Source organism: Leptinotarsa decemlineata, unplaced genomic scaffold (genome assembly GCF_025532065.1).
Source record: "Leptinotarsa decemlineata unplaced genomic scaffold, Ldec_3_MD MMD2_tig00004307_RagTag_RagTag, whole genome shotgun sequence".
NCBI lineage: Eukaryota > Metazoa > Arthropoda > Insecta > Coleoptera > Chrysomelidae > Leptinotarsa > Leptinotarsa decemlineata.
Genome location: NW_027412606.1, coordinates 8,307,953 through 8,331,723, shown reverse-complemented (window position 1 = coordinate 8,331,723; position 23,771 = coordinate 8,307,953). Strand labels below are relative to the sequence as shown.

The 23,771-nt window shown below is 34.6% G+C and overlaps 2 protein-coding genes across 4 annotated transcripts in view; one reads left to right on the top strand and one right to left on the bottom strand.

Moving 5' to 3' along the window:
* The window catches only part of SCaMC (Short Calcium-binding Mitochondrial Carrier), a 112,373-nt gene that overhangs the window by 49,323 nt on the left and 39,279 nt on the right, over nt 1-23,771 (bottom strand). For 2 of the 3 annotated variants that reach the window (XM_074178923.1, XM_074178924.1), the window contains exon 4: nt 5,545-5,656. In XM_074178923.1, the coding sequence (XP_074035024.1) occupies nt 5,545-5,656 (112 nt within the window). Of the gene's footprint in view, nt 1-5,544; nt 5,657-18,708; nt 18,768-23,771 lie in introns of those variants that run through there. The other variant, XM_074178925.1, reaches the window with a different exon arrangement.
* On the top strand, nt 1,833-3,313 carry LOC141483899 (uncharacterized). Its single transcript, XM_074178927.1, has 3 exons — nt 1,833-2,357; nt 2,417-2,638; nt 2,710-3,313. The coding sequence occupies exons 1-3, from the start codon at nt 2,100-2,102 to the stop codon at nt 2,935-2,937; spliced, it is 708 nt and encodes a 235-aa protein (XP_074035028.1). The 5' UTR covers nt 1,833-2,099; the 3' UTR covers nt 2,938-3,313.

Below are 23,771 nucleotides of genomic sequence, written 5' to 3'. Positions count from 1 at the left end.
CATAGTGTCACTATCAATGGGATTGCTTTTCAGAAAAATAAACAGTATAACAATGAAAATCGAAACATTTGAACTAAAAATTGGTCAACCATCCCCGGTCTCCCCTATAGAGCACGAAATTTGGAAAAAATTAACAGCTTCAATGTATAGAGCACAAGAAACATACTTTTTGGAAAAGAAAGTTTTTGGCTTTCTACTACTCCATCTTGATACAAAAAACAAGGACGAGGTAATCTTCCAAGGAAAGGAAGGAAGTAATCAATTTCAAAATAAGTAACTCTATACATGGATGTGTAGATCATGCAAAGAAGTAACTTTCTGACACAAACTGAAAGAAAGTCCTCCTTAAACAGCTACTTTCATATAAACATTGAATTACACGAAAGAAAAAAATTTTTTCGAAACAAATACTTCTATATGGATTCTGAATTATACAGAAGATATTTTTCTCTACTCAGTTTGTATTTCAAACATTCGTTGTGGAATAAAAATCAGATATCATTCACATGAGTTCTACTTTAAACGAATGGTAATGAATTGTACTCACATGGAACACTGTCACCCTCACTGGTATACACCGATGTTTCGCCTTAAGACACTTGCCCCAAGGCTCTTCAGTACCAAATTGGATAACTGTGTGTATTTTCTATAATGTTATCCAATTTGGTACTGAAGAGCCTTGGGGCAAGTGTCTTAAGGCGAAACATCGGTGTATACCAGTGAGGGTGACAGTGTTCCATGTGAGTACAATTTATTACCATTCGTTTAAAGTAGAACTCATGTGAATGATATCTGATTTTTATTCCACAACGAATGTTTGAAATACAAACTGAGTAGATAAAAGTATCTTCTGTATAATTCAGTGTTCATATAGAAGTATTTGTTTCGAAAGAATTTTTTTCTTTCGTGTAATTCAATGTTTATGTGAAAGTAGCTGTTTCAGGAGGACTTTCTTTTAGTTTGTGTCAGAAAGTTACTTCTTTGCATGATCTCCACATCCATGTATAGAGTTACTTATTTTGAAATTGATTACTTCCTTCCTTTCCTTGGAAGATTCCCTCGTCCTTGTTTTTTGTATCAAGATGGAGTAGTAGAAAGCCAAAAACTTTCTTTTCCAAAAATTAATCACTCCTAAAAGTATAACCCCTTCAATTCAAGAAACATACTATTTCATGAATGTAGAAATTGCACCTTCGATTTAGAAAACTGATTTAATATCATTATGATTTGATTTGTAAATGATAATAAAGGTTAGGCAGCGTTTAATGGTTTTTTTTATTCCTATTTCTTCATTAATTTGGTACTAATTACTACTTAGGTCAACTTACCTCTAGTGACAAGTCAACTTACCCCAGGCATGGGGTAGGTTGACTCGTTTTTCCCATATATATTCCCCTATAAAATCGAGCTTTTATACACTACATTGTAATTGGTAGCGAGTTAATTGTCATTTTGTTCCAAAGCTTAATAGTGTCACTATCAATGAAATTGCTTTTCAGAAAAATAAACAGTATAACAATGAAAATCGAAACATTTGAACTAAAAATTAGTCAACCATCCACGGTCTCCCCTATAGAGCACAAAATTTGGAAAAAATTAACAGCTTCAATGTATAGAGTACAAAATTTTAAAAAATAACAGCTTCAACGTAGAGTACAAAATTTGGAGAGAAAAATTAACAGCTTCAATGTATAGAGTTCAAAATTCTCTATCGATCAGTATTTACTACGACAAGGCAGAATAAGTATTTATTGAAATATAGAGCTACAAAAACACATGACACTAAAACGGACAAAACTTTCAAAACAACCTAATATTATGCCAAATATATAAGCAATAGTTATTTATGTATCAAGGGAATTAGGAGGGCCTTAATTACCGATGGCAAAGTTTGCGTCCCGAGGGCCTCTGGCCCGAGGGACAGCAATTGCCTGAGGTTATTAAGGCTCATTAATTCCCGTGGTACATAGATAATTTTATTTCTGACCGATTTCAATAAAATTTTGTTCATTTTTGAAACGGAAAAATGTACCAATTCATTACCTTCCCGGTATATTTGAATCAGGTACCGTTGATTATAGTAGAGTTTTCTTGTTGCTATGTTGTTGCTATGTTACTTGTTTATAAACAGAACTTTGTTATCAAGCTGTGTTTGCGGTGAAAACGTGTTTTCTACCCCAAATATAATGGAGGATATTTTGAAAAAAGCTGAACAAGCAAGAGAATCATTAATTCCATCGAAAAGTGAAGCCGTATACCAAAAAGAATACAAGATATATCTGGACTGGCTGACACGGAAAAATGTTATGCCAAAAGATGTCACTGAAACTGTATTTCTGGCATATTTTCAAGAACTGGTAAGGAATTTTCTATGTTTTTCGGTAGATTTGGTAGTAATTGTGTTTATTCGTTTCAGTCAGAAACGTATAGTCCGAATTCTTTATGGACTAAATGGTCAATGCTAAAATCGATGGTGACTATACATGAGAAACGAGATATCACCAAGTTCAATGAACTACAGGCTTTTTTGAAACGGAAGAGTAAGAGTTATAAGCCGAAAAAGTCTGCTGTTTTATCTCCTAAAGATGTTATCAGATTCCTAAAGGACGCTCCTAATGATATTCATTTATTGCATAAGGTAATTTTTTTCTTATTTTCCTTTTTGTGTGTATTTATTTCCTTTATAGGTTGTTTATAGGTTGTTCATAGGTTGTTTTGATTATGGGTTATTTTGGAGGATGCAGAAGTCAGGAACTTTTGAATATGAAGATATCGGATATAGAGGACCGGGATTCCGTTATGGTAGTGAACGTACCGGAAAGTAAAACTGGTGTATCGAAGAAATTTACAGTTGTGGATGAAAAAGAGTTCTCCGCTTTGCCTTTATTAAGACTTTATATGTCTTTGCGTCCTAAAGGTATTGAACGATTTTTTTGAGCTTCCGACAAAATAAATGTACATCTCAGCCAACTGGAAAAAACAGGTTTGGGAAAATCCCCAGCAAAATCGCAATGTATTTAGGATTGCCAAACTCATCTTCCTATACGGGACATTGCCTTCGTCGCACTTCTGCTACTGCTCTAGCCAATGCAGGAGCAACTATGACTAACTTAAAAAGACACGGAGGTTGGAAAAGTTCCACGGTGGCGGAGGGGTATTTGGAGGATAGCATCGAATTGAGAAATAAAACGGCGCTTATGTTGTCTACTCTGTCATCAGAAGAGGCAGGTACCTCGACTGTAGTGAACAGAAGCTCCAGCCATACAAAAGAAGAAATTGTTTCCAGTGGCGAAAGTAATTTTCAGAGAACATTTCAAAATTGTACATTTATTATTTGTAATGACGTGAATAAATAAAATATGGTTCAGTTTTCATTTCTATTTACTTTTACTTGTGAAAGGTAGAGGGAATTATAAAATCTATAATGTCCCAAGGGAGTTATGACCCTCTTTATTGATAGCGTAACTATGACGATATAAGCTTATAATATCCCGGTCAGAAATAAAATATTATTTATTATTCAATCGATGATAGATTCAAAAATATTTAGTCTGTGATCAGAACACATTAAAATGAACCCCGAGTGTAGAATAAAAAAAATAGATTAGGTACTTTCAACTTGTGAACAATGTTCAATCCGTGTTTGCTTATTGGGATGAACTTTTTAACATATTAGGGTTATCAAATACTTTTTATATTGATTATTTACCAAATTTTAAATTCTGAAAAACATAGTTTATACTGATTAGGCTTGTTTACAACCACCATTTGAAATCTGTGTCATGTCTACTGACGTATTTGTGCACACCAATGCATCGTGCTCACATTTTTCCAAAATCCTCAATATCACCACCAGGGGGCGAATTTTCAAAACAGAAATGGAATATGTAACATACGATCGAATCATTCACTTCCCTTACTCTTGCATCGGAAAAAGACGGACATATTTTGTCGTATGGCGACATATTCAGTAACGGGAACTTGATAATATATACAGGGTGTTCCTCAATGATTTGAGGAACCAATACAATACCACAAGTAAGTACAATTGAGACTGCCGCCATCAAATTACCTAAATCTCTACAACTTTTATATACCTGAGGTACCTCTTCAATTATGATTACCTGAAGCATACACTTCTATATCAATAATAATAATTCCTCGTTTTTTTTTTAAGAAAGCAAGTTCAATAATGGTGAACCATTCAAATCCAGTTAGTGATTCATTAAAATGTTTGAATTTTTAAGTTTATTAATTTCCATTGCTTCCAAATGATTCAGTTTCAAACCTTTATTTTCTATGTATGAAATTTCGAACTCTTCGTTAAAGATATTCATTTATTTATTTATTATAATATTCTTCTAAAAGGTGATTTGAATATGTTGAACTTATTTATTTACATAGCTCATATGATGTTCCTGGATTCGATTCCTAAACGTTCTGCCAGTTTGACCAAAATATATTTTAGGACACGTTCCACACTTTAATTTATATACTGTAAAGAGTTTACAGCTACCAGACTGAGTCATGGCCGGTGGGCCGGTGCATAAAGTTTGGGTCGGTGTATAACAAAGAAAGTATTAAAATCCATCACTAAGTAAATACGGTCCTGAATTTGGATGTTTACGGCTCGAATAATCTAACAGACTGATAACAGAATTCTACGCATCTACTGCACATCTTGGGGGAGGGGCTTCTCACCGGCCATGACTCAGTTCGGCAGCTGTAGTCTTGCAGATATTCCCTGTCAATCCAGCAGCAGGACCACGATGAAATATCTCAAAGCCTGGTAAAATATTTTCTGATAACGGGAAAAATTTGCATAATATTTTAAATCTGATCCCGATTTGAGGAAAATACAATCAGAAGCCAGCGGTGATAACGATCAAGATGAAAATGATTCAACGGATTTGTTACTTGCAACAAGATCATCTCGAATACATAAAAGAAATATGCCTCTCATTTAATGTAAAAATTTGCCATATCGAACAATTTCAAGTTTTAAAATTGCAGTGTGAAAATATTAGAAAAAATAAACTGGAAACTTCTCAAATTTTCATTTTTGAAATGAAATGAATCAAGATTTTTTTAAATTATAACTATTAAATATATCAAACTGACCTCTATAATCATAACGGCGATAATTGGCATAGAGAAACTTGCCTACGATTCATATAATAGGTGTGTATTCCTTCAATCCTATCAATGTTGGTGATAAAAACGTTTGAAATTCAGAATAAAACCTGCGCTGTTAGCATACTACTCCACATGCTCAACAAGACTCAAAGAAGTATCTATTCTTGAACGATAGTGTGTTTAATTGACTTTTTAGAGAACAGAATTATGACCAAACAAAACGTATAATATATAAAGAATTTTTGCTAAATTTCTGAGGAGTCTAAAGAAAAGTAGACCAGTCAGTCACAATATGATTGGACACATGTTGAGATACTAGTGAAATGAATATAAATATTTATCTCTTAGGAGTTCTAAATTTTTCAAATAAAAATATTGATGTCAAAACATTAAAATTGAAAAACTCACCGTAGAATGTCTCCAATATCCGATGAGGTCTTGTAAATTATTGCTAGGTGCGAGCAACAAAAAGTCTCTCCATTCATCGTAGCTGATGTTCAAACTTCCGTCTTGATCCATCCTAAGACAAATACAAAAACTAATTCACCCAATGTTCTCTTAGTAAATGAGTAAACTAAAAATGAAGTAGATACCGAAAATAACATTGAACATAAAGTTACAATGACTTGTGCAAAATGTTATATAACATAGTGCGACTCTAAATAAGTGAAATATAACAGAAATATGTCCCCAGTCATTGAATTTTCAAACAGCATCAGAGACCATTCCCACTCGCAATGTATAACATGGAATTGAATATTTGGATAACTGGAAACTGTCAAAAATCATTTCAATAGTTTATTCCCGAACATTACCTTTAAGGAAGGTATTTTCAATCGATGATCGAATTTTTTTCCATTGGTGTTCCGCCAAGACAAAAGATTCTCATCTCCTGTCTCAACTTGTCTAGAACGAGTCTTGAAAAATCGTCTCCCGGCAAGACAAAAGATTGCGTTATCTTGCTCAAAGCAAGAAGAAAAAGTTCTCTCTCTTGACGAAATAGGACAACAGAGGTCGAGGGAATAGTAGAAAATTCATTTCATTTTTATTTTCGAAACTAAACGAAAAACAATGATTATATGTTCAACTTTTTTTTATATTGCATCTAGGTACTGTTTCTTCTTGGCTAGCAGTAATGCCCTTATAGATCCAACAGAAAATTGTTTCTTCCTTAACTACGAAATGTTTCCACAGCGACGTATGTGCACGAAACATTGTAATGTAATGTTCGCCATTCGGCGATCAACTTTTGTCTTCACAGTCAAACTTCAAACTTCTACAACTACTAAAATACTCACAAGTTATTTGTATGACACATTGACAAAAATGGCATGAACAGAAAGTGTGTCACATCAAGATTCTATGAGATGAAGCAGTGGAGTTGTCAAAAATGTTTCGTGCTATAATTGCAATGAGCTTCTTTGAGATGTTCTCCACTACATGAGGTATTCAGTAAAAGTGTGCTTTTGGAAAATGTAGTAATCTATGGGTACCTAGAAGTTGGGCAGTTAATGCCTGACAAAACGTCAAAAGTTCATACATTCAACTATACATATTTCAAATGAAACTTCGAAACTGAAATTTCATAGTAAAATGAACTCGAGATAAATGAATACAGTTGCAGGTGTTCAATCCTTTCACGAACATGAAAGAAATAATACTAATGATAACAATAATAATAACGGCCCTATGAGTGCTATATTTTCATCTACGGCACTCTTGCGGTAATGACGAGACACCGGTGTTACCCTACGCTCCGGGGGATATTGAATTCGTTGTGGGGAACGAGAAGTGCCGAATTTATTGGAACTATTCGTTCCCCACCCTCAGGCTCATACAAGCTAATAAGCCTGATGTAGTCCTTCTCGACCATCAGAGCAAACCGATATTTGTCGTGGAGTTTTCAGCTCCTGGCGAGACAAATATAGTCAGAAAAGAGGAGGAAAAACGGATAAAACATCGAGATTCTCTCTTCGAACTCCGCAGACTCTATCCAGATCACTCTGTCAAGATGGTTATTCTGATTGATGGAGTCCTTGGTGGAATGATGCCCTCTCTACTTTCGCGTCTTAAAATCATACCGGCTTGCCGCACTAAGGCAGAAATCTTAGCCGCACAGATGCAGAAGGCTGTCATTCTTGGCTCACTGCGCTTGCTCAGGGCACATGATTCTCGGAACCAATGATCAGTTACCTCACGGTGTGGGGAGTGGTCATTGCTTAATAATGCTGGCGCGCCCTCCCGAATATATCGGGGCTTCGGGGGATAGGGCCTGACCAGCGCACACTACGTTGGAAAAAAAAATGTTCATTTTCAAAAATAGAAAAATACAGAAGGAAGAAAGCTATCCAACTTTGAAAATAGACATGAGACATCACTGAAGCTTTAAAGCTTGTGTGTGATATATATGATAAAATTTATATAGTATAGGATACAACAGTAATACATACATTTATCATTAATATTAGAACCAAGAATTATATATTGAATTTTTTTTTTCGTTGCTTTTTTTGTTATTATTGTCAAGTAAAGGAAGGGGTTTTGGTGTCTTATTTTGGTAGGTGGGTTGTCATAGTCAGGTATATGTCTTATTTGGATGATTTGGAGTGTAACTGTTTATTGTAGAAACTTCAGGTTTATACGGTTATTTTCTATCTGTAGTGTTCATACATTTTTACATGGTATTTAAAAGAGATATAACATTTGATACATTTGAGGTTTTCTGGCAGTAAATTGTATATTCTGGGTGTAAGATATTCTGCTGAGCATTGACCGGCTGTTTTTTCGCAGGTTGGAACTTTTATGTTCTTATTTCTCATTCGAGTTTCATAAAGGTGGTCGATGAGTGTTGACTTGATTTTATTTTTACGGATATACATTAGAATTCGTTGACAAAATATTTGTATTGTATCAAGAACATTGGTCCCTGAAAATAGCTTGTCACTGAAATATCTTATGTCCTTCTTCAAAAATATTCCAGTGACAAGCTATTTTCAGAGAACAATGTTCTTGATATAAGACAAATAAAATATCAGTTGAATCATAAAAATTATTGAAACCCCTCATAATGAAATAATTCTACAAAAGAATTGAGTAGGTTTATCAAGGATCGACAGCACCAAAATATGTAGGATTCAGGTTCCTATAAAATTACAACATGGAATCCACTCGAACTGCTCGATTAGAGTGAGTTACATGCGACTCCATATTTTAAAAAAGAGTTTTCCTCGAGAAAAATAAATGTAAAATAAAATATAGACTGTTCCGTTAAAAAAATCAAGTTTTCATTTATATTAGAAAAAATTGTCAACGTATCATTTGATAATGAAACAATTATATTTTGAAAACATTTCCATTACACAACAAACATTTCAACAGAGTTTTCGTTCACAATGACAATGACATTTTTTTAGGAGAGATTAGTTTTTGGAAAAGGTTTTGCCTTTTTACTTCTTCATCTTTATACAAAAATGGAAGCCAGAAGGCCAAAACCTTTCTTAGTTCATGAAACACTTCATTGTGAGATTTTCACTAAACAGTTTTACAAAAACGGAACACGTGTTTCGCTATACGAGTACAATAGCATTATGCGTAAAGACACGCGTGAAGAAGCGACTACACGTGTTAATTAGTTTGTGAGTTATTATGCTAAGAGTGACACTATTTTTGTTATTTTCAAAACAATGGATCAGAAACAATTTCGTGTTTTAATTTTATACTGCTTCTTGATGGGGAAAAATACCACTGAAAAGTGTTATAAAGACTCCGCTCCATCAGAAACAAACAATTAAACGTTGGTTTGCTGACTTCAAACGTGGTCGTAGAGACACCGATGATGCAGAACGCAGTGGACGTTCAAATGAGGCAGTAACACCAGAAAAATGAAAAAAATCCACAAAATTGTTTTGAATGATCGAAAAGTAAAGTTCCATGAGGTAGCTGACATTGTGAAGATATCAAAAGAACGTGTTGACTTTATATTGCATGAGGATTTAACTATGAGAGAGCTCTGTTCAAAGGAGGTGCAGCGTGAGCTCACTGTTGACCTAAAACGAGAACGTCTAGATGATTCTGAGCGGTGTTTGACCATGTTTAAACATAACAAACCAAAATTTTTGCGTCGATATGTGACAATAGATGAATCATGGATCCATCACTTCGCTCCGGAATCCAAACGATCATCATCAGAGTGGAGAGCAACTGGTGAACCTCGTCCAAAGCTACCGAAAGCACAACAATCGGCTGGAAAGGTTATGGCCTCGGTATTTTGGGATATGCGTGGTGTAATATTCATCGACTATCTTGAGAGGGAAAATACCATCAACAGTAAATATTACATAGCGTTATTGGAGCGTTTGAAGACCGAAATTGCACAGAAACGACCGCATATGACAAAGAAATCAATATTGTTTCATCAAGACAAAGCAATTTATTTATTTATTAGTAATACAATATTCTACAGGACATAGCCCAATTACAGAGCAGGAAATAACAGAGTATAATAAATCCATCACAAACAAGTGACTATAAAGACTACACATTCTATATTTATTATAGGTGACAAAACAATTATTTTAGGAAGTGGGATTTTATATTTGACAATTTGCAACTAAATATATCTTAATTATCGCTAACAGAATTTGTCACTTTACACATGGTACGGATCGGAGAATTCTCCAGAACATTTGTGCGATATGTTTTTATATGGAAAGTACTCGGGTGTCTGGAACAGATTCTAGGAACGCAAATATTAAACTTTTCCAGTAATGTTGGGCAGTCAACTATGCTTTTGATAATTTTATAGGTTAGTGCAACACTATAATATTCACGCCTTTTTTCGAGACTGCAAAAGTTATGCTTTTGTAGCAATTCAGAGTGGGTTGTTCCTATTGGAGGATAAATGCCATCGGTTTTTAGGCTTAGCAGTTTTAAAAATCGTCTTTGAATTGCTTCTATTCTATCAATGTGATATTGATAAAAGGGGCTCCACTATACACACAACTTACGCGTATTCTAACTTTGATCTTATGAAAACATAGTATAAAGTTTTTAAGGTCAAAGTTTTTAAGGTCGAAGTTTCTTTGAAATCACTACTGTTACGTGCAATTAATCCGTACAAACGACAGGAGGAGGTTACAACATTATCGATATGCCTATTAAATAATAGTGCAGTGTCAAATGTGACGCCAAGATCAGTAAATGTTTCTGGTCTCACCAGGGAAACGTTTTCTATTGAATAAATAATCAAAGATCAAGATATTCGTTTTCAAACTATAGGACATGACCTTACATTTATCCGGGTTTAGTGATAAGTTATTTCGATATGAGGCCATGCTTCATTCATGGTGTAACAGCTTCAAGCACAATTAAAAACAATGACAAAACAACAATGGCAATTGAACTTCGAATTACTCCCACATCCAGCGACTACTGGATAATCACAGATCTCAAAAAAATGGTTACAGGTAAGAATGAAGAGGTTATTCCTGAAAATGAGGCCTTTTTGAGGCAAATGATCAATCGGTCAATAAAAGTGGCATTAAAATGTTATAGCGGAAATATTGTGTGGCTCTTTATGGAGATTATGTTAAAGAATAAGAACAAAAATGAAAGCGTTTTCTTTCTTAAGCCCGGGATTTTTCAGCAAATGTGTTATAAAAACCTTTCTTTCACAAAAATACCTTATGTATTCGTATATTTTTTTAAAGTCATTTTCTAAGATAACTCGAATATGGAAAACAATAAATATTATTCATTAATTGACTAGAAATGGCCGATACTTGATGAAAATCTATATCAAAACTAATTAATACAGTTTATTTGGCGATTTTCACTACAAAGGGTTTTACAAAAACCGCGACACGTGTTTCGTTATACAATAGCTTACTCTTGAGGAAGCTATTGTGAAAATCACACAATGAACTGTATTAATTGAAAAAATTAAAAATTATTCAAAAAAAAATAATAAAAAAACATAACTTTGATCCGCCATGCTTTTACTGATATTGGATATTTCAAAAAAGCTCAATGCATTGACATCTAAAACTTTTACAATGATCATTTTATGATAACTTCACCCCTTTATATGAAAATTTGCATGGAAGCTCGAATTTCTGTTTTGTCTGTAGACCACGGCCAAAAAACCTTTGGAGCGCATAATGATAGTTTTACCTTTTCCCCCATTGATGATCAAATGTTATACCTTCTTATTCAAATTCAGAAGAGTATTGTAAGATACTGAATACACTAGGTATTCCAAAAGAAATTGAACATATCATAGGAGACAGGTCGAGAACCTGCAATCAACAAGATAATTCTTCGCCTTAAAGAATAGGAAGTGTCGATAGAATTATGGAAAAAATGTTTCAGAGATGGTTGTTTAGTCAATAAATGCTCATTCATACCTTTGGCCATTTCCTTAAATTTGTCCCCTGGATTATCAATTTGGTCCTCATTAGAGACAAACTCTATAAGCATAAAGTAAAAAACAATAATGACTTCTCAGATGAAAATAGCAACTAATTAAATATAAAATAATGCAAACCGTCTTGGTTTCAAATTCTCTACCAATAAGATTAAGTGTATCCACTTCTGTCGTCTACGCAATATTTACAATGACCCAAAACTGAAATTACAAAACCAGTACATTGAATGTGTTGAAACAATCAAATTTCTTGGTTTGATTCTAGACAGAAAACTTCATTGGAAATCTCACATCGATGACTTGCCGTAAGATGCAAAAAAGCTTTGAACCCTGTGCGAGCAGTATCTAAGATTAGGTGGGGATGTGATAGAGACATCGCAGTGCAACTATATAAAACTCTAGTGATGTTTGAGATGGACTACGGTGCAGCTCGTTCTTCTAGTCTCAGAGTGTTAGATTCAATCCACTGTACTGGATTGCGACTGGCCTTGGGGGCCTACCGGACTAGTCCGCATAAATCATTGTGTTGTGAAGCAGGGATTCCGCCACTTAAATACAGAAGAAACCAACTTTTAGCAGCATACGGGATTAGAATTTGTTCCCAATCATCACACCCCAATTTTCCATTTATGTTTATAGAGGAAGACGAATCCATTTACGCAAGACGTCCTACTATTTCCCGCCCAACCGGTGTACGACTGAAAGAGCTGTTGTCCTCAATGGATACCAGCTTCCCAGATAAATACAAGCTAGGATTCTGCGAGTCTAACCCGTGGGAAATGAAAACGATTGAAAGCAACTTAGATTGTTCTGTATTCAACAAAGAGGAAATCAACCCAGCGGTGATCAGGGCTGAATTCAAAAGAATAATTGACACATACCCGAATAGCCATATAGTGTACACGGATGGATCGAAGACTGAGCAAGGAACTGGAAGTGCTTTCGCATGTTTGGGATCAACCCACTTTTGGACCTTACCGAATCAAGCGAGTGTTTTCACAGAAGAACTATATGCAATCCTGCAAGCATTACTATACATGGACTTATGTAATTTTCATTCATACATCCTTTGCACAGACTCGCTGAGTTCTATTCAAGCAATTGAAAACTCTTTCAGTAAACATCCGCTGGTTTAAAGAATCTTAACACTGATGAGTTTTCTCCAGTCCAAAGGAGAATCTATCGTATTTGTTTGGGTTCCTACTCATATAGGAATTGACGGTAATGAGAAAGCTGATACTGCAGCAAGAGCTGCAACTGAGAATAATGTCGATCTGAATATACCTGTGAGTCCAAATGACACAAAAAAATTCATGAAAAACTCAATACTCAACACATGGCAACACGAATGGACAAACAACGATTCAAAATTGAAAGTAATCAAATGATATTGCAGCCATGAGACTTCCACAAGGGTTAACGAGAAGAGAACAAGTCATAATAACACGACTTAGGATAGGACATACGAACTTAACATCCTCTTATATACTGAGAAGACAAAGACAACCATCCTGCGAAAATTGCCAAACTTTGATGACGGTTAAACACCTTCTCTTAGAATGCCACCAGTATGAAGCCGATCGACAACGATATAACTTACCGGATAATATCAGAACTTGCCTTGGTACCAAAACTATAAGGAATGTTTTGAACTTTCTGAAAGCAACAGACCTTTTTAACAAAATATAAACAGATATCGTATATTTCAAAATGGCTAATGACCTCAGCAGTCGATGCCAGAATAATAATTAAAAAAAAACAACTAACCTCTCCCTTCTGAAGAAGCCAAGCATATGTTGGGTTAGGATTTGTATCTATTCTGGAAGATTCCAGAGTTTTGTGTCATTCCATTCTTTAGAACAACAAAAACCATATATTTTCGATGTATCTCAAAGTTAGCCTCAACTAAATGAATTAATGAGCTAAATTGATGTGACTATCAGTCACACTATTTTTATATTTTATTAACAAAATTACCAGTTCTCTAAATCTTTTTCTGAATAATTAGGTATTATTGAATCCATCAGTTTCGAGTATAGAAAATCCTATACAGAAAGTCTTGAGAACTCGTTAAAAAAGAAATTTTGATTTATTGCTATTTTCCATTGATTATATATAATGACAAGCTATTATTTGAACCCCTTGCAAGAAAATTTCAAAGAAATATTCAAGTCCTCAAAACTCATTAAAGAAGAAACTCATTGAGATACTGAATTGAATATATCTAATAGTGATATGAATATTGCTAGTAAATTGATCACAACTACCGAAACTTATGAATTAAAAAACTTGTCTCATTACCAGATATAAATAATGCCAAAGCGGTAGGTAAAAACACAAAGGTGTTTCATTTGAAAGTTGTCATTTGCTGTATTACACAAAGTGAAGGTGATTCGAAAAGATTTTAAATGAAAATTAATTCTTGTCTCAAATTTGCAGATTTCAAATAGCTATATTTTTTCTAAATACGTCTTAACTAGCTTTCGTTAGAATAACTTCAATTACGCTCAAGACTTTTTTAGAAAATGCGTCCATATCTATGTCAATGACCACCTACCTATAAATGAGCTCTGAAATAAACATATTCAATCAGGGAGTCAAACATTATTCATGTTGGCATCTACATCGATTCTGAAGCGGTACAGCCTATAAAAACTTAAAAAGTGCAATCCAGTAAAGGCAATAACAAGAACCCATCCACAATAGCATTCTCGTAGATTTTAGAGCAAATGAAAGAGAGAAGCGAGAAAAGAAAGCATTCTACTTTTTCTATCTCAAATATGCCGCTGGTAACTATTTAAAGCATAACAAAAAATTACCTAACGATGAAGTTGTATTGGGAATCCATAGAATCGGAACTTGGACTTGGATTGTGTAAAGGCATAAAAAAAATTGACGAGTTAATAATCAAAAATTATGCACTACTGAACCACACCCGTGGAAATGAAATCCTGTCATTGATTTTACAACATATAGAAACTAACAAATCTTCAATGCCCACGAATAAAAACCTATAACAGTTTTTTACTTATCATGCAGTTTAACAAAAAAAAATGGTTATTTCTTCAAAGCTCACGTATCGGGAAAATTTTAAAACAGCACTTTCCTAAATAATATATAAGGTTGTTTGTTAGGCGTTAAAGTGCCATATAACAGTTTAATTTCAAAATACGTACATAATCTAAAATGTTCATGAACGTTCATCATTCATTTTATAATTCGGTGAGATTCAAATTCAAGTACATTGTATAATTAAGTGGTATCACTTACTTTAAGTTTCTATCATTTTCATTATCATTCAAATAGTTTTATATTCGTTGTAATTCGTTTTCGTTTTATTTAATATCTCTAAATCGAATCTCTGCATTTGAAAAATTATTTGCGTAAACGCAAACGAGACATAAGTGGAACCACCTATTGGTGTGACACCCAAGTCAACTTGTCAAGTTTTTATGTCAGTATTGTAGTTTGAACAATCAACCGACAACTGCGGTAGCAGAAATTTGGGAACCTAACCTGGAATGCCATCGGAATGCCATCCACATTTTTTCTAGAAATGATATGATATCGAGAAAAGGTAATGCAGTCAAGCTGCTGGAAAATAATTCCATGAAAATCAAAAGATAAATAGATAAGTACCATTCTGATCATTCCCATATTGATTTCAATTTAAGAGCCACCGGTAGACAACTGTTTCAGCCTATTGGGCATCGTCAGAACCGGGCAGGCGGTCCTCGATTGAAGACAAAATGTGACGTTATCCATCTTGATTTTATTCAGGTTGAAGCCTGGCTCCCTTTCCCTTTTAACTGATATTTGCCAGAAAGACAAACGGGTCATGACTGATGTTTGATGGTGGCATGAAAGTTCTCAGACATCCATACCGCCCTTCGCGGTATACCCCTACCTGGCTGGGGTGAGATGGATGAAGATATTATTCATCTGTTAACGGAGGACATAGGGGCCTCATTCGACAGAGTGTCGGGGCCTTCTATATCGGGAGGGGTCGTAGACAAAATGTGACGTAATCCATCTTGATTTTATTCAGGTTGAAGCCTGGCCTCCTTCCCCTTTTAACTGAAGTTTGTCAGAAAGACAAATGGGTCACAACTGATGTTTGATGGTGGCATGAAAGTCCTTAGACATCCATACCGCCCTTCGCGTTATACCCTACCTGGCTGGGGTGAGATAGATGAAGATATTATTCATCTGTTAACGGAGGACATAGGGGCCTCATACGACAGAGTGTCGGGGCCTTCTATATCGGGAGGGGTCGTCTACAGCGTAATCTATAGCTTCCCTGACTAAAGGATTTTCGTGAGTTTCAGCATAATCTAAAACTCGCCGATTCCTCGACTGAATGGACTGCTGAATGGAAGGCAGCTTCAAATCTCTGCGGATGGCTTCATTCCGCACGAACCACGGAGCATTCACAATCATCCGTAAAATTTTATTTTGTAAAGTCTCCAAGATGGAGATGTTAGTCGGAGCCGCTTGTCCCCAAACGCCTGAAGCATACATGATGACAGACTTGAACATCATGTTATAGATCGTGATTTTGTTCTTTAGGCTCAGCTTAGATCTTCTATTGATAAAAGGGTACAGGTTTGCCACCCGACCCTGGATCTTTGCCTTCACGCTTAACAGGTGCGGGTTCCAGGTGAGCCTACGATCTATAATAAGACCTAGGTACTTGACCCGCGCTTGCCAATCAATCTCCTTTCCAGAGATTCTCACTTTCATGGCCGGAGAAGCTATCGTTCTTCCCATGGTTATTGCCTGAGTTTTATCCGGATTCACTCGGATCTTCCACTCGAGGTACCAGCGCTCGAGGTCGCCCAATGCACGTTGCATATAGACGATCCCGAGCTCCCGACCCATGGAAGATGAGAGGAGAGCCGTGTCATCGGCGTAGAGGGATACCTTCACATGCTCGGACCTCGGAAGGTCGCTGGTGTAAAGAGAATATAGCGTGGGAGAGAGCACGGCCCCCTGTGGCACTCCAGCGAGGATCTCTCTGTTGTCAGACAGAGAGCCCTCTACTCTAACCTGAAATGTTCTGTCTTTCAGGAAAGACCCAATCCACCGGATCAGGCCCCGAGGCAGGTCGAATGCGATTAGTTTGTGAAGAAGGCCTTCATGCCAAACGCGGTCGAAGGCCTTCGAAATATCTAGTAGGACTAAATGGACTTTTTTATTCCTATTTAACTCCGCGATGGTGTTTTCGACCATAGACAAAATGTGAATAACCAAGAAAAGTACTTAATAAAAATAAATACATAAACGCAAGCGAGACATAAGTGGAACCACCTATTGGTGTAACACCCAACCAAACTTGACAAGTTTTTTTATGTCAGTGTTGGTGGTTTTACCAATCAACCGACAACTGCGGTAGCAGAAATTTGGGAAGCTAACCTGAAATGCCATCGAAAAACGAATCCACATGTTTCTAGAAATGATTTTGAATCGAGAAAGGTTAATGCAGTCAAGCTGCTGGAAAATGATTCCATGAAAATCAAAAGATAAATAGATAAGTACCATTCTGATCATTCCCATATTGATTTCAATTTGAGAGCAACCGGTGGACAGCTGTTTCAGCCTATTGGGCATCGTCAGTGCCAAATTTCTGCTATTGCAGTTGTCGGTTGATTGATAAAACCACCAACACTGACATAAAAACTTGGCAAGTTGAGTTGGGTGTTACACCAATAGGTAGTTCCACTTATGTCTCGCTTGCGTTTACGCAGTTATTTTTATCAAGAACTTTTCTTGGTTATCAACATCTTCAATCGAGGGCCGCCTGTCTGGTACTGACGATGCCCAATAGGCTGAAACAGCTGTCTACCGGTGGCTCTTAAATTGAAATCAATAGGGTAATGATCAGAATGGTTTTTATCTATTTATCTTTTGATTTTCATGCAATTATTTTCCAGCAGCTTGACTGCATTAACCTTCTTACTTCATCATTTATCAGGTTGAACTGCCTATAATTCAATGCTTAAAACCTTTCAGAAATGAAATAACTGTGGGTATAATTGAAGGCACAAGATAATATTGCAATGTAAGTACTTGTTGATATAAATAACTTATCAGTCGCCAACCAATAATTAAAATAATGAGGAAAAGTCTTTAATGAGAAAAAGGTTAGTTTGGACAAAATAATGACCTTAGGACTAATGAAGGGAGATAGCGATGGAAGTAATATACAGTGTGTAAAAGCCAAATGGAATAAATTCATTATTTCGGTTACTGTACATATTTTTAAAAATCCCGGAACACGTCAAATGTAAATTATAATTTGACAATAAATTGATAGATGTAGCCGATACTACGTGGTAGGAAATCATAATGAAGAAAAGAGAATTGAAACTTTTTATGTTTTTACCACTTCTTATAAAAGTGGTGAATCTACATGTTTCTGAAAATGATATGAAATCGAGAGAGAGTCAAGTTGATGAAAAATAATTCCATGATCAAAATATTCCATTCATTAATTTGAAACGAAATTTTCACTTTAGAATTTTCCGTTCAACAATGGGATATTGTGAAGCTACAAATTATTTGAAATATACATATTTTCAATTTCATAAGTGTTCAATTTGCCCTTTTTCATGAGAGAATATGAAATATTTTGCCTCAATAGTCAGTCCTGAATATACAAACAACATACATCAATACCGAAGCTGATGAAGAACTGAGGACTTTCAGATAAAAATTAATAGGTAACATTTAAATAACGTACATCTCTTTTGCAAAAGTACTGAAGCTGATGAAAAATTAAGGACTTTCAGATAAAAATAATAGGTAACAGAAAAATGATGAAAATTTAGCGCAAGCCCGATTGCAGAAGTAACTATAACAAATTATTATTTTTCCAGAAATATGATCGTTGGTAATAGTGAAGTTAATACTTCACTACTTGTCATTTGTTTGGTTTCAATTAATAGAGGAAGAATTGAAGTTTCAATCACAGTTTAATTTTCAGTAATTTAACCGATAAATTTCAAAATTTAGCAGTTATTTTGAAAATTGTTACAAGCCCCTCACTCCCCTACAAATTATTTTTCCAGAAAAATTTTCGTTGGTTGTGTTTCACAGAAATTAAAAATGCATCTGTTGTTGAATAGAAACATTGTTGTGGAACTTACAATGTATAGTCCTTTTTGTATTTCATCGATGAATGAACAACCATCCATCTCGCAATGACATTTCTGCAAATACATGTTAACTTTAGAGTCACGAAGTGTTTATAAACTGACCACGGGATTCTATTTTTTCACTACACCGTGAAAACCACACCATCACTCACTTAACATAATACGCAATGAATATTTTTTTACACGTTGCATCCTAGTTTTGAACTCTAGATAGTCACAGTTATTCGAAAACTTTTTCGATTACTTGAAGATAGACACATTAAAGATCGGTGACTTTGACAACTGTCAATTTTCTGATTCCATTGCAAGATACACACATCAAAAGTATCCAAGCAACATACGATCCAAATGAATTTTATTTATTTATGTACAGTGTCACACATAAAGTCCGCATCAAATGGGATTTTTTTTTTGTTCATCTCTTCAAGCAACTTTTGATATCTACATTACGTTGTGCTTCAAAAATTATGCCAAATGACATGCATATGACCGATCAAGTGATTTTTCTTCCCTGTCAAATTTGACATTTTTTCCAAAAAATGTTCAGAAAAGCAGTTATTGCTCGAAATTTCGAAAATCGGTAAAGAGAAAAGATGATTGTTTTTTCATTTTTTATCCATATACCAATTTTTAGCTCTCTAGTACAAATTTAGTTTTTTACAGTTTTTCGAAAATTTGACATTTGCCGATTTCTCAAATTTAGCCAAACCTCAACAGAGTTAGTACTTTATGCCTAACTTATCTTTCCAACGCATTTTTATTACCAATTGCAATTCTAAATACAACTTATTTCGCAAAAATTCAAAACACCAGAAAAAATTATGCCAAAAATGATGCAAAGTTGATACAGGTTTTAAAAACAGATAAATATTTCACTTTATTTCTACTTTTTGCGAAATAGCTTGATACATACGCATAATTAAAAAACAATATCAATGAAAAGTCAATAACTTATTCTTTACTGCACTTTTCAAACAGTTAAACTTTGATTTACTAATTACGAAAAATTACAACGCAATTAAACTAAGGGAAGGAATTATACGAAAGTAATTTCACATTCACTAAATATCTTTTATGAGGTATGAATGAACAAAATTACTTCAGAAATCAATTTAGATTTTGTTGCCTAGAAAACTAAACCGTAAAAAATTCTAACAAACATCTGTTAAAATAAAGTTATAATTTAAATTAAGAACACTAAATCAAATCGAAACATATGCCTAAACCATGTAAATACCAATAGAAATACAAAATAAAAAGGCACATTTCGGTGTGCCTTCCACCACGTTCAATGCAATCAATTGTCCTTTTTAAAACATCTTTAACTGCATTCTTTATACTACGGGGTTTCGTGTTATTCGAGAATGTGTTGTAAACATTCTCGAATAACTGCCTCTATAGTCCGTTCATAATTTGTCGATAGCACAAAATGAGGGCCCAAGTCATAAAACGGTCGTAAAACTCGTAAAATCATAGGCGGAGGTTCCTGAGGTGTTTATTCATTAAATATAAAGCTTCAGTTTATATTCGAAACTTGCCTTGAAAGGGTGAAGTTGTTACGAACGAAAATAATTTTTGGTTTAGTACATTTCTTAATCGCATTTAATTTACGGCTCGTTGGTGTTTCGGCGTCTACGGCAGTAATTAACGTCTCTAATATTTATTTTGCGAATTTTGTGCAGTGCGTGAGTAACTTTTTTTCATATTCCTACAAACATATACGTACCTTTCGTTCCTGCTTGTTTTGTTTGATTGCTTGCGATGGCTTCGTCATCATCATCAACATCATCAAGTTTTACACCGGTACTGTTGCGTACAGTCAGTAAGTCTGTCTATTCACCAAGAGAGAAGACTATTGTTTTGAACGTTCACGATGCTCTGGTTTCTCAGAATCCCACAAACACTGTTCAGAACATAATCAAGAGTTGTGCCAACATGACGGGAGTCAACAATATATAGGTTCCTACCAGAAAGAAAAAAAAGGTATAGCTAACCCAAATACAAACGAATACTTAAAGAGTGGGAGAAAACCTATTGAAATTGATGAATTTGCCAAAAATGGTATTCGAAGGAAAATTCACGAATTTTTTTACAAAAAAGAAATACCCAACTTAAACAAAATTTTACAAGAAGTTAGAGACGACCCGGATTTGCCTCATGTCGGACGAACCAAATTGTGGCAAGTTTTAAAAGAATTAAATTTCCGGTGGGAGGAATCAGACCGAAAATCACTTTTAATTGACCGGGAAGAGACAATATGTTGGAGAAGAAAGTATCTAAGATCTATACGAAAATTTCGGGCTGAAGGAAGGCCAATTTACTATCAGGACGAAACGTGGGTAAACGCAGGTCATACTCTCACAAAAATTTGGACAGATAAAAATATATCAAGCTCCAGGCAAGCCTTTATGGAAGGTTGGTCTACTGGTATTTCCCCACTCTCTGGTAAAGGAATTTGTTGGAATTTGAATCCAAAAGCACAAAAGACTATCACGAGAAGATGACAGCTGATGTTTTCGAAGAGTATTTTGAGCAGATGATTGAACATATACCACCAAACTCAATTATAGTATTAGATAATGCACCTTGGGCACAAATGAAAAGCTAGGTGGCTAGAAAAAATACGTCATATAAAATACAAGCTGTACGTGAATTGTTATATGAGTCTTTACAACATATTACAGAACAAAATTGGCGAGATGCAGTAAGACATGCAATAGAAGAAGAACAAAAAATGTGGGATCTTGACAATATAATTGATGCGACTGTAGAGACACAACCGCTAATTATTAACCTGCAAGACGACTCGGATTCCGAAGATGATCCTGTTTATTTTGAATTTGAATAGTTTTGTAAGTAATCGTAGTTTATATCATTTAAAAATAGGTAATAATTAAATAAATGTATCTTTTACAAATTGCAAGTAACTTATTATTTTTGAATTGGATAAAGAATTTTTTTTCAAATGAAAATACAGTTTACAGTACCTACAGTGTAAGAATATTAATATATTTATTTATGTAAAGTAACTAATGTTTTAATCATATACTCTACGACACTGGTCACTCATTTCCACTCAAAATACCTACATAATCGAATTAAAAGTTTTATAGCTGTATTGTATTTCTTCAGATACAAGGTGGGTTAGTCGAAAACATCTTAAACTGCCAGTTTTAGTTTGGTTTTTGTTATTATATCATATTAGCTGTCCTCTCTGTATTTCAGTTCTCTAATGAGGGTCAAACTTGCAGTGAGCTATCAACAAATTATGAACGGACTATAAATGGTTTATATCTCGAAAAGGTCTTTGCTTATACACCTTTTGTTTTAAGTAACCCCACAAGAAGAAATCTAGTGGGGTTATATCAGGAGATCTAGGCGGCCAAAAGTGTTCCATATTGCGACTGATTACTTTGCCCCTGAATATTACCAAAAGACGCTCTTTAACCACCCTTGTAGTATGAAAAGGTGCACCATCACACTGATACCATACAACATTTCTTACTTGAAGGGGCATATTATCCAAAACTTCAGATAGTTCGGTATTCACAAAGTGTAGGTAGTCCGCAGAATTTAAATTATGTCTAAAAAAGTATGGTCCTATAATTTGATCGTTTAATATGTCACACCATACATTCGTCTTAAACGAATATTGATCTCGACATTCGATTACGAAATGTGGGTTTTCTTTTGCCCACCACCTGCAGTTTTGCGAACTCACAACGCCATTTGAAGAGAAGGTCGCTTCATCTGTCCATAAAATTTGATAAGGAAAATGATAATTTTCTTCTTTTTCCCCTTGAAACCAAAAAGAAAAATACAAGCGCATATCGAAGTCCCTTTCTTTTAATGTATTGATAAATTTCGGTTTATAAGGCGTAAATTTATTTTTGTGTAAAATACGTCGTACACTCTCTCGGTTAACATCTGTTCTATCTGCAATATCTTGAATACTTGTTTTTTTATGTTCTACGACATCCAAACATATTTCAAATTCCACTTCTTCAGTATGTCTAGAAGGCTGATGTGCTTTTCTAAAATTACTCTCAACCGAGCCGGTAGATTTGAACTTAGCTATTATCCTACTAACTGTTGACTGATGAATATTTCTTGCAGGATGTCTGGCATTGAAAATATCAGCTACTTGTCGGTGACCGGTATTCTCGCCGCATATTAAAACGATTTCAATTTTCTCTTGAAGATTCAGCATTTTTAACAACACACTAGACAACGAATAAACTATTTTAAATCTAAAACTGATAAACACTATTTTGAGTTATTCAACAAATGTCATATGACAATAAAATATTTTGCTTATTCAGTTCAGTTCAATTGTTTCCACAGTACCCTTAGTTTAATTTCGTTGTAATTTTTCGTAATTAGTAAATCAAAGTTTAACTGTTTGAAAAGTGCAGTAAAGAATGAATTATTGACTTTTCATTGATATTGTTTTATAATTATGCTTATGTATCAAACTATTTCGCAAAAAGTAGAAATAAAGTTAAATATTTATCTGTTTTTAAAACCTGTATCAACTTTGCATCATTTTTGGCATAATTTTTTCTGGTGTTTTGAATTTTTGCGAAATAAGTTGTATTTAGAATTGCAATTGGTAATAAAAATGCGTTGGAAAGATAAGTTAGGCATAAAGCACTAACTTTGTTGAGGTTTGGCTAAATTTGAGAAATCGGCAAATGTCAAATTTTCGAAAAACTGTAAAAAAACTAAATTTGTACTAGAGAGCTAAAAATTGGTATATGGATAAAAAATGAAAAAACAATCATCTTTTCTCTTTACCGATTTTCGAAATTTCGAGCAATAACTGCTTTTCTGAACATTTTTTGGGAAAAATTTCAAATTGGACAGGGAAGAAAAATCACTTGATCGGTCATATGCATGTCATTTGGCATCATTTTTGAAGCACAACCTAATGGAGATATCACAAGTTGCTTGAAGAGATGAACAAAAAAAATCCCATTTGATGCGGACTTTATGTGTGACACTGTACATACACGGGCAAGCCCAATTCAGATATAAGTAGTAGAGTGCTATGA